The sequence below is a fragment of the Emys orbicularis genome, chromosome 5, assembly GCF_028017835.1.
Source record: "Emys orbicularis isolate rEmyOrb1 chromosome 5, rEmyOrb1.hap1, whole genome shotgun sequence".
Lineage (NCBI taxonomy): Eukaryota > Metazoa > Chordata > Testudines > Emydidae > Emys > Emys orbicularis.
The window spans coordinates 119,892,898-119,905,338 of NC_088687.1; the positions used below are offsets into that span (position 1 = coordinate 119,892,898).

Genomic DNA, 12,441 nt, shown 5'->3' on the forward strand with positions numbered 1-12,441 from the left:
TTTGATTTAGGGAGCAGCCTGCTTTTGTTTTCTCTGTTTTGGGGTTCTTGTGTGTTAATCATTCTGAATTTTAAGAAATAAAGTAGTGTTATGCTGCAACTTTCCAGCAAGAGTATTAATGTTTTTCTCTAACTTTTCTGTGTGTATGCCATGAACATAACAGTTAGAGCTTGGTTAGGGCTGAAACAATGCTTGCTAAAGCCGGTAGGAGTCTTTCCATTAACTTCAATGGGCTTTGGATCAGGCCCTTATTGTGTAAAGCTTAAGACCACTTAGTGTCAGGTCGCTGTAGGAGCTGAACACACACAGTGATCCTGATTGAGAAAAATCATTCTGAAAAGTTCATCCATCAAAAATTCTATAGACAGTGTCTTGCTATGTAAAATTACAAGCTTGTAAATATTAGCAATTGGGATTGGGGGTTGGGTGGGAGGCCAAACAATTACAAACAGGCAGCGATCACCTGCTCTAAGAATGTAAAAAATCATCTTCAAAATGCAAGTTCAATTTTTGATCTAAATTCCTTTGATGAAACTATTCTTTGATTATTCTTTAGGTGCAAACCCGGCCCCCTCTTCTACAAGTGTATAGGCCACTTGAGAACAAGAAACTTGCCAGAGGGAAGCTGTTCTTAAAAGTGTGGCCTAGTGGTTTGGATACACATCCACAGATAAGGAATTCATGAATTCTAATTCTGGTTCCTGCAGATTCCAGCTGTGGCCTTGGGAACTTATATCCAAATTTTCAAAACTTGCCTTTAATTATGGGTGCTTCAATTTTGAGCTTCCAACCTGTTGCAGGCACAGGGTGCCCGAGGCAAAGCAACAGCGAAGGTTCGTGGCCCGGTGTGCTTCGCGCCAATAAACACACCAGGTGGAGAAGCAAACAAAGTTTATTTGAGATCTCAAAGCGGTGCTAGGAGACAGGCACGTCTCAAATCCAGCACACTAACAGAAAAAACTTTCTTCCTTTATACCTTTTGCAGTCAAGCCTCATCCCCCCCTTCCCCCGCTACCCCTCCCTTCCTCCCCCCCATTCCTCTCTCTCTACCCCTCCCGTCCCTGGTAACAATTACTAAGCAAATAGCAATTACATTTAAGCAGTTAAGTCATTCTTGGCAGCTATAAGCCTAGCTTGTTAGTAACTTCTTTAAACCGTTATCTTGTCCTTTTTCCCTTCAGCCAGAAACATGCAGGCCTCATTATTACCGCTTGCTACCGGTAAGGGGGGTTACCACTGATAGCAGGTTGCTTACACATTCCACTTGCACCTGGCTTTTGAGGTCGATTAGAGTTTAAACATGGAAGGAGTTTGGTTCAGGCCTAGTGCAGGAAGGCTTCATTGACACTTGTGATTTTCCACCCTCCTGAGTTACCTGTGGTGATGGTGATGCCTGGTGACGTCAACAAACCTGAGACAACTAGAGATACTGAGAAACCACAGTTCCCATTGTCTTTAGTTGGAATAGTAGGTGCTTAGCACCTAGATTTCCAATGCTTGGGAGACTGGAAATATCATCGAGAAAATCTTGCAGGAAGTCCAGGGAAAAGAATGGGAGATCATCAGACAGGAAACTAAAATAATACTTCCTGGATTTTTTCTGGAGCCCAGGAAAGGGATGGCAATCCTTAAACATGAGATAATGGACAGTCTGAACTGTTTGTAAGTGCAGGTGTGAAGATCTTCTCCAGGAATATCAGAAAATAGCCTAGGTTGGCAAGGGACAGCTACCACCTAAAATCATTCTGTTCTCTGGAAAAAAGTACTTTGACAAAGTAGAAGGGAATTTGTGGCATGAGTCGGAAATTATAAAGTGGAAAATGGCAGCAACCAAGATTGTGGTAATTGCATGGTTGCTGCAGAATATGAAAGCAGGAAAAAACAGATGGCCAATGTTAGTTCTTCAGTTCCCTCAGGCTGAATAACAACATTATTAGTAATGGGTTTCAACAAACTAAGAAGAGCCAGCAGCTGTGCTGATTGTAGAAGTGCTTTCCTAAGGTGCATATATTTATCTTAGCTAATGGAGCTCTAGCTGATATTTTATTATTCATGGAAATGTCTGACCCTTTTCTTAATCTTACTGAGCTTTTTGTCTCAATTATGTCTTGTGGCAGTGAGTTTCACCGGTTAATTAAAAATGTACAAAAATATTTACATCCTTGTATATAAAATGTGTTTTCTTTCAAGTTCATTTGGTATCACCGTGTCCTTGAATTATAAGAATAAACAGGAGTGTGCTATTGACCTTCTCTGCACCATTTCTTATTTTATTTACCCCATCATGTTGCCTTTTACAAATCTCTTGTGCACATTAAATAGCCCTAGTCTGTTTAATGTCTTCTCATGGGCAAGTCTTTCCATGGCTCTATTTGCTTCGCACTTCTCTGGACCTTCTCTATTTCTTTCATGTCCTTTTGGGGATGAGATAAACTCAAACCATTTTATTTATATTTGTATCATACCATTATATATTTATATGTAGATTATTTTATATAATATATATAATATTTAATATATTATATATAATATATTATTTATTATTTATATATTTATATTAATATTTATATCATACCATTTGATTTATATTATGGCATTAAAATTTTTTCAATATTATTCTTTATCCCTTTTTTTAATGCTACCTGGCTCAATATGTAATGGCAGCCAAATAAGCAGATATCTTCATTTAGCTGCACACAGTGACACCAGGTCTCTCTGTAGAATGATTCATTTAGAAACCATTAATGTGTATGAGTAGTTCAAACGGATCCTTCCAATGTATTTTATCTTGAATTGTCTACTCTCAATTTCTTCTATATGATGGGGTGTACCTGGTCTTTCTGACTCCCTACAGGAGACTCCATGGTCCTATTACACCCGCCCTAGAAAAGGAGCAACAAAGGTGGGCCTTCCAGGCCTGCCTAGAGAGGCCAATCAGAGCCTAGCAGGCTCAGATAAAAGTTGCTGAAGGGCCTCAGCAGTTCAGTTCCTGACTGGGACCAGAGGGGCAAGGAGCCTCAGGGATAGCCAGAGTTTTGTTCTGGCTGCATTTGCTTAAGCTGACTGAGAGAGGACCTGAGGACTTTAACACAGAGGTGAGGGGTGAAGATAAAAGGGACAGTTGAGAAAAGGGCCAGGGAAATAGCAGCAATGAATCAAAGTGAGCGGTACATGGCTGCTGTGTATAGGGTCCCTGGGTTGGAACCTGGAGTAGTGGGCAGTTCCAGGTTCCCTCACTGGTGAAGTGTTGTATGCCCCAAGAAGGGGACAAAGGTTCATTTGGAAGCCCAAGCAAAAGGCTGAATTTAAAGGGCCCAGAGCTGGGGCTGAAGACCGTGTTGAGGGCAGATAGACAGAGTTTTTTTACTATTTGCTACCCAGAAGGAGTTTGTTTTGATTGTGTGACCCAGCTGAAAGGCTGAGCCACTGAAGGCCTGCTAAGCAAGGTTGACAGCCTACAGGGGCAGCAGGAGCAGAAAAAGGACTGCAGTACAAGAAGTGAGTGACCCCCATTACAATCTGCCTCTGTATTTCCCAATCACTTTACTGGGTCCTTCTGAAGTTCCTCACAGTCCTCTCTAGATTAAATCATCTGGAAATTTTATCAGTTCAGATCATTAATAAATATTCTTATAGAATCATAGGACTGGAAGGGACCTCAAGAGGTCATCTAGTCCAGTCCCCTGCACTCATGGCAGAACTAAGTATTATCTAGGCCATCCCTGACAGGTGTTTGTCTAACCTGCTCTTAAAAACCTCCAATGATGGAGATTCCACAACCTTCCTAGGCAATTTATTCCAGTGTTTAACCACCCGGACACTTAGGAAGTTATGCACTGCTAATCCCAATACAGGTCTTTGGAGCATTTCACAATTAGTTTCCTTCCATGTTGAAGATTGGCCACTTAGTCCTACTTTTATTTCTGCCAGTTAATCTAGTCCACACCAGAATTTAACCTCTCATTTTATTACTAGTTAGTATCCTTCATAGCCTGCTGGGAAAGACTTTACACTTGTTAAAGTCCAAGAACATAATATCTATCTATTCTTCTTGATTCCTGCCATAATCTTCTTTCAGCTAAAAACCCTAGCCTCAGTTTTGCCAGAAGCTGGGAATGGGTGACAGGAGATGGATCACTTGATGATTACCTGTTCCATTCATTCGTTCCGGGGCGCCTGGCATTGGCCACTGTCAAAAGTCAGGATACTGGGCTGGATAGACCTTTGGTCTGACCCACTATGGCTGTTCTTATGTTCTTAAAGGGGGAAAGACAACATTCCATCTGGATGAAGCCTTCCCACTCCTCAATGGTTCAGCATGCTGCCTTTGCCATCCTTCCAGCCCAAGAAAGAAGAGACAAGGGCGGAGATTCAAAACCAGGCTTTACACAGACCACCATGACAACCTTTACCACACTCACACCATCTGATTGATTTCCTGAAGAAAAAGTTTATTGGATCATCAACAATAAACTGCACACAAACAGGGAAAAAAAAGGCAATTAACATGCACCATGTGTTTTTTTTTTTAACTTCATCATTTATTTGAATGGATGCTTTCCAGCACCCTAGATTTTGGATTGTAAATCCAATTGTTCTGCTCCTGTCAGTTGCTGACTTCCTGGTGTAAAAGCTGGCTCCTACCCCACTCTCCAACATGAGCCAGAGAAAGGAAAGAGCAGTGGAGACATTAAGGACGTGAAGCTAAGCCCCTCAAGGTCAACTTGAGCTATTCCACTGACTTCAGTGGGCTTTGAATCGTGCCTTGGCTGAGCTTGATCAGTATAATGTGAGCAACATGGTATGCTCTCTACACAGTGAACATCTTTACAGTGGGGATTCCACTCGCTCTGAATTTCATAGCAGAAGTTAATTTCTTATTTGGAATCTTGGTAGGGTATTTTCTATTTTGATTGTATTTATATTCTTAAGGCAACACCAGTCTGACACACTCTAATATCCAGAGAACAAAGGGAGGCAGAAGTGGTTTTACAGGCAATGGTTAGCAAGAAAAGCTTACACGCATACCTCTTTTCTTCTGTCCTATGCCCGATTATGACAATCAAGCTGCTTGGATCAATCTGCTCTTTACAAGGAGATGCTGACTAGTAACCAATTCACACTAAGCAAAGGGGGTAAATGGAATGAACTTCCCCTCTTATGGAAACTGGTGAATACAGTAGCACTGCTAAACACTACATAGCGAATGATGTGGAAGCAGCACAAGGAATAGGCACAGTTCAACGTCTGACTAGTGTGCTTTTTGCAGATGTAATGGGATTTCTATTGTGAGCTTGAAGCAGGACCCCTGAGGTCCTGGATCCTGATTTGATGGCTTCCGTTCATTTGTATGGATATTCATAATAGCCAAAAAACCTTGAAGTTAATGCACTGAATTTCACATACTGCTATTTGAACAGGCATGCCAAGATGCAAAATACTTTCTATCATAACAAATAGATTTTTTACTTAAATTAACATGTCTGAATTTATGCTGCTAGTCAAATGGCTTGTCCCACTTATGACCATTTTCATGTATTGCGCTATGCTTTACTCATACACTTAGATATATTTGACCAGACCATTTATTTTTCAAGAGACTGGTTTACTTTGGTCTGTTGGAGGTAAATGTTCAGGTACTGAATACCCAATAACAATAACTGCATGTTTTTCTAGTGATTTTGGCTAGCTCCTGACTTGTCCTTGCTTTAAATGCATTTATTTCCAGACAAAGCAGTTGTATATATGTATCACAGTTCTGCAGGTTTTGACTGATTAGATTGCTTTTCAGAATAAGACATAACCCAGGGTAACCTGCCCCAAGGCTGTAGCCACACACTGCCTTGCCTCAGAATAGAAAGAATAAAATAAATGGAGCAGGTGTAGTTCCCCCAGGTGGGGAAAAAACCTTGTCTACAGTGTATGTCCGGGGTAGGCAACCTATGGCACGCGTGCCGAAGGCGGCACGTGAGCTGATTTTCAGTGGCACTCACACTGCCTGGGTGCTGGACACTGGTCCGGGGGGCTCTGCATTTTAATTTAATTTTAAATAAAGCCTCTTAACCATTTTAAAAACCTTATTTACTTTACATACAACAGTTTAGTTATATATTAAAGACTTATAGAAAGAGACCTTCCAAAAACATTCAATTGTATTACTGGCACGCGAAACCTTAAATTAGAGTGAATAAATGAAGACTCGGCACACCACTTCTGAAAGGTTGCCAACCCCTGGTACATGTGGATCTGGGGTATCATGTGTAAACCACTCACTGAATTTGTCTCAGGTAGATTAGCATAGATCTAATGTTATCATTTGACTGCTTCAGAACATTATAGATACACCCACCAAGTAGAACACATCTGTTGTCAGGCAATATACAGCGTGAACATTGGATTTGCCAGACTAGATCCAATTTCTTTTAATGTAATATTTTATGTTTACATAATAATAAGTATTTAATGCTTATAAACCATTTCTGATATTTATCTCATTCTTAAAATTCACAAAAACTGAAATTTAAAAAGGATTGAGTTTAGGATAACTAAACTGTTGGGTACCTTTTTGCATTGTCATGAAAAACTATCATAGATTATGAAACAGAATTCCCATTTTATTAACTTTATAGAACTCTGATCCAATCTTACTCCCACTGAAGCCATGTTGAGTTTTTCCATTTATCTCAATAGGAGCAGGATCAAGCGCTTAAACTGTATTTCCTGAAATGAGAAATTCAGTTAAGATCTTTTAAATTATATCACTAATGCTGCTAAACTCTGCTTCATTATTAAATAAAAAGCTGAAGCCTGCAAAGACCTAAGCAGAAGTATTTTTACTCACTTGAGATGTGCAGGATCAGGCTCTAAATATTATAATAGCATATACTGCCTAAAAAATTTTAATTGATCAGTTACCTATTCCATGTTTCTTTTGAATTTGTTGAATTTTGGGTATCTTAAACTAAAGCAAAGTCTTGAGAATTAATATGTGTATATATTTTGATTAACAAAATATAAGGATGAATAATAAATTAGAAAAAGTAAAATAAAAATGGTTATGTGACAGCAGAGACAAAGTTTAAGTAAATTACCTGAAGAGACAGATCCTCAGTCTGTGTACATTGTTGTATCTTCACTGAAATCACCAGAGCTCTGACAATTTACAACAGTTGAGGATCTGCCCCAGGAGGCTTACGTTTATCTAGAAGTCACAAAGTGGTAAATTTATTCTGATTGTGTATACCATTCTGGGGAGGCAATTTTGATACTAATGGGTATATCCAGTGGCATGCTGTGACAATTTTAGTAAGGCCACACCAGCTCACTTGTATACCTTAGGTGGTCCAAAATGGCATCCTCCGTGCAGCATGAACTCGCATGTACGCTGCATGTGAGGTCACACTGTGCGGAGGTTTGTTTTACAAAATGGTGTCCTCCTGGGCTGGACAGAATCATCCTACAAATCAGATTTGGCCCGCAGGTGAAAGTTGGACAATGCACAGAAGGCCAGGCATGCAGTGCATGCCTTGCATTCATAGATGGCACTCCATTGGGCATATTTGATTTCATGGAAACTATAGATCCTTAAAACAGGTTTTTACTGATTTGCCAATCAAAATTTATACAAAACAAAATTTTATGGAGTTGTTTGTGACAGTTTTCAATCAAAAATAAGTCTAAAGTTATAAACTTGGAAATATAAATTCTAAATGGCCTTTCCAGACAGTAATTTATAGCCAGATTTTTTACACATGCACATTATCCCCAAGCATGCACTGAATGTTTCAAAGCTATTTCTGATTTTTCCTGAAATTCACCATTGTTACTACCACAGCTAACTTGCAACCATAGTTTTAATTTACTTATGAGTTCTTAGAATTCTTACCAAATGTTAAAGCAATGAAAACTTTGTATCTTATAACCCTTAACTCAGCCATCAAGCTTCTTTCTCTTGTCTGAAAAGCTGTCAATTTTGTGTGATATCACAAATCATGTTATGTGAAAAATGTCTAGGGTGTAATTGCTGCCACTGTCTTTTTGCTGTGTACAGTTTCATTTAAAAAGTAGTGTTCTGAACTAGTGTAACAAATTTTCCAGTTTCAGCACTTTTAACCACTTATTGACTCAATTTATTTCTAGGCACCTAGGTTGAAACTTATTAGTGAAATCTAAATACACATTAGCATATTTTAAAGTAATGTACAGGCTTGTTATAATTCTAGTTTATATTTCCTGAGAAGTATTTAACTCGAAGTAATCAAATTGTCACTTGGGTAAATGGAAATGCATGTATCAAGGTCTTTATTACTTATTAAGTAAAACTAGTTCATAAATTATAGATAAGTTCTCCCGCTCAGTTTGAGAGTTTGTAATGGCTGCTTTCATGAGATTAGTAGAAACTTCAGTCCAAGGCAGCTTGACTTCAAGGTGGGATGATGGGGAGTTTAGCATCTTTCTGCATGGGCATCAGCATATTAAGACTCCAAACCATGGCCATGCTGTTTCCATGTGCCCCAAAGCTGAGGTAGCAGTTTAGGGGAGCCCTGCAAGTGCCAGTGCCTTGGTGCAGAGCCACTGGGACCCTGCCCCCAGCACTGTCACCGTCCCTTTCATCCCAGGCTTCCGCACACACAACCGTGCCCCCTTTAATAACACCCAAATCTCCACTTACCTACTGCTCTATGGAGTAGGTAGCCATGTGAGGAGTTATGGGGAGTGGTGGCAAGGGGTGGTTAGGAGGACTGTGTGGCAATGTGGGGGGGACATGGGAGATTAGTGGATAGTGGGAGGTGTGGAGGGGTCATCCATGTCCCCTATTAATGCCCCGTCCATGCCCTCCTTGCTCAGGTCTGTCAAACTAAGACTCCCCAAGACAAATGGGCACCTCCAGCTGCAAATCACCCCCTCTCCCTGCCCCCTGTTATAATGAATAATTCATGTAATCTCTAAAAGCTACCTGTTTCAGTGCTAGCCATGTGAAAATAAAGCCATGTCAAATGGAAACTAACTGAATCTGCTCAGCATGCCCATTTTCTCAGGTCAGTAAAAGGACATCAATAGAATCATTTGCCTTTGGGTAATGTGTGGTTTCCTTTGGAAGTGTAATAGTTTTATTGACCCAGGTCTCCTGCACAGAAGAGAAACACTTTTGAATTTGCACATATCCATTCAGTACTGTATATAATGCACTTCCATTTCTTATTTTACAGAGATATCAAACCTGACAACATACTGCTGGATGAGCACGGTGAGTTCCTAAGATTATTTTGTCCCCAACATTTCAATTTCATGGGCTGCACCAGTGGCTCTGTGATTAGTGCTGCGTGAGTTCATCAGAGAGACTGGGTTCATGTGCCAAGTCTGGTCTTTCTCTGCAGCAACTTGTCTGTCAGGTTTGTCAGCTGTCTTGATAGGCTCTTCAGCCATTTGGGTGGGCTCCACCCAAACAATTAATATTCACATATTCCCTCATGTATTCTTTCCAATATGTCATTCTACAAAGATTGTAGCGTTACCTATTGTCATACGTAATCAGATCTTCAGTTTTGAAGCATTTTTCTCTCGTATAAAAAACACGGGCTGGATGTTTGAGCTTTGATAAGTAACTGGGCCAACTATGTTACACTCACATACAGACTGGATTTGTGCTTTAGCAATTTCTGGTATGAGCGTGGCAGGCCATTCAAAATGGCACTCTCATCTGCCTCTATTTCCAGTATTGTCAAATCTTTTGATTGCAAATCTGCTGACGCTTAATGTTCTGGGCTGTTGTTTTTTTAAAGCCTCAGTTCCTGGAATTCTGTAATTATGTGGAAATCTCTACTTTCATTTAAAAATACAAGGAAGTTTTTAGCCCTCATGTCTGGGGACAGAAGCCATCTCTGAGCCTGCTGGGGAGGGTGTGGGAGCTCTGGCCACTGTCACCAGAAGCTGAGCCTGGGGGGGGGGGCAGCCTGCTACTATTGCAGGCAGGTGCTCTCCCGGGCAGCTTCTGTGCTGCACTGGGCAGCATCCAGGAGTGGCTCCAGAGCCTGGCTGTCAGGCGAGCAGCCAAACAACCAGGAGGAGCCAGGCTGGCACAGCAGGAGGTAACATGGGATGGGGAGAAGGGGATGGGGAGAGTGCAGGGACCCTGGGCTGGGGACGGGGCAGGGAGGGGAGGAGTCACGTGGAAGGTCACATGGGAGAGGTCACATGCGGGTGTCACATGTCCCCCCCCCTTAGCTGGTGCCCCCCTTTGTGTCCCTCCCACTAGTCGCCTCTGGCAGGGCTCCTAGGCGCGTGCGGGATGGTACCGGCGGCGAAGGAAGAAGAGCACGCCCAGCAGCACAGCCGGCAGCAGCTCGCTGGGCACCAGCAGCACAGCCGGCAGCAGCTCGCTGGGTACCAGCCAGTACAGGTGCAGCACTGCCCAAATGTCAGGTGGACCGTGTCTGCACGGGATGGGGGCCCATTGACTGTCCTGCCCTGGGACCCAGAATTGCTGTTGGTGGGCCTGATGGTCCATATGCCACTTTTGAGGCATAAACTTAAGCTTCTTAAAGATACACATTGTGCCATGGACATTTATTTATATTTTTATTTTTAACATGCTGATTACAGAAGCTGGCAACGTTTTTGCAAAGGAATTTAACTTTTAAAATTTCTACTCAGATTTGTTTCTATTTAGAATTTCTTTATTGATGCACCTGAAAGGGCCAATTTCACAGAGCTGAAAACAATTACGAGCCACATCAGCTGGGAGGAAGAATTTAATCAGAAGAATGCGAATGATAATTGGGAATTGTTTCAGAACACTTCATGGGATGCCCAAAAGCCACAACTGAGGAAGATGGCATATTGGTTTAAAAACTGACCAGGTTTAGCGGGGAAGTGAAGGCAACTATAACAAATAAATATACCAAATGGCAATAAAGGGAAGTTGATAATAATGAATATAAATCAGAAGCTAGTAATTGTAGAAAATTGACCAGGGAAGCAAAGGGATACAAGGAGAAATCTATGGCCAGCAGAGTTAAGGACAATAAGAATGAGATTTTTAAGTATACTGGGAACAGAAAGTATCCTGACAATGGCATTGGTCTATTACTAGATGGAAATGGTAGAATTATCAATAATAATGCTGAAAAGGCAGAAGTGTTCATAAATACTTCTGTTCTGTATTTGGGAAAAAAATAGATGACGTAGTCTCATATGATGAAAACACTCTTTCCATTCCACTAATATCTCAGGAGGATGTTAAACAGCAGCTACTAAAGTTAGACATTTTAAAATCAGCAGGTTCAGATAACTTGCTTCCAAGAGTTTTAAAAGAGCTGTCGGAGGAGATCACTGGACCATTAACACTGATTTTCAATAAGTATTGGAACATGGGGGAAGTTCCAGAAAACCAAAGCCATTATTTAAAAAAGATAAACAGGATGACCCAGATAATTATAGGTCTGTCAGACTGTGATGAGGGTGTTCACACCACACCAACCCTGATGGGTTTAAAGTGGTTCAGAAAGGGCCAATTAACTTTACAGGAAATACCTGAGGGGAGACTTAGGCTTGACTGACACTAATTGATGATGAAGCCCAGGCTGAGCTTGTAGAAAGACAGGAAGTGAGAGCAGAAGGGGACTGTAGTGTAGAAGTCTGTAGTCATTCTTTGGCCTTGTGAGGAGAGAAGGAGGAGACCGAGGGGTGGGGGGGGGGCACAGAAAACTGAGATCCTGACCCTGATGGAAGGGGTTTACTCAGAAGAGTGGTGAAGAAAGTTGTCGGAGCAGGAGGAGGCCCAGGGAAATGGCAAAAAGGGTTGAGATGGTACAGACCTTGGCTGCTGATTGTAGGATCCCTGGGCTGGAACCCAGAGTAGCGGGTGGGCCCAGGATCCTTTACCAGCCACTAGGAAATTGGCACAGTCTTGAACAGCAAGACTATCTGGAATGGCACCGGGACATCTGGTCTGGTGAGACTTTTGTTACCCTTGGAAGGGGAAAATAGTGACCCAGCCAGTGGACCAAGCCACAAGCAGGAAGCACTGTGACTCCTAGAGAGCACCAGTGCCCACAGCACAAGTGACAAAAGGAAGGCCGCATCAGTCTGGGTGGAGCTAATCCCCATACTCAGCCACAAGGAGGTGCCTTGATAATTTACTTGTTAGTAAGGCAGCAGACAGTAATCATAACTGTGTATGTGTTGGTCTTGGCTCTTATAACAACCCCAGCAGCAAATGTAGCCCATTACACAGGCTGACATCAATTCAGGCCAAGCTAATGGAGTGGTTGATGCATGACTCAATTAGTAAAGAATTAAAGGAGGATAATGCAATAAATGCCACTCAACATTTGTTTAAGAAAAATAGATCCTGTCAAACTAACTTGATACCTTTTTTTGATGACTTTACAAGTTTGGTTGATAAAGCTAGTACTGTTTACGCAATAGACTTAGACTTCT

At 41.5% G+C, this 12,441-nt stretch overlaps 1 protein-coding gene across 2 annotated transcripts in view; it reads left to right on the forward strand.

Annotated features, from left to right (window-relative positions):
* STK32B (serine/threonine kinase 32B) overlaps positions 1-12,441 on the forward strand; it is a 272,197-nt gene that overhangs the window by 185,191 nt on the left and 74,565 nt on the right. For both annotated transcript variants that reach the window (XM_065405246.1, XM_065405247.1), the window contains one exon: positions 9,210-9,247. In XM_065405246.1, coding sequence (XP_065261318.1) covers positions 9,210-9,247 — 38 coding nt within the window. The remainder of the gene's footprint in view (positions 1-9,209; positions 9,248-12,441) is intronic.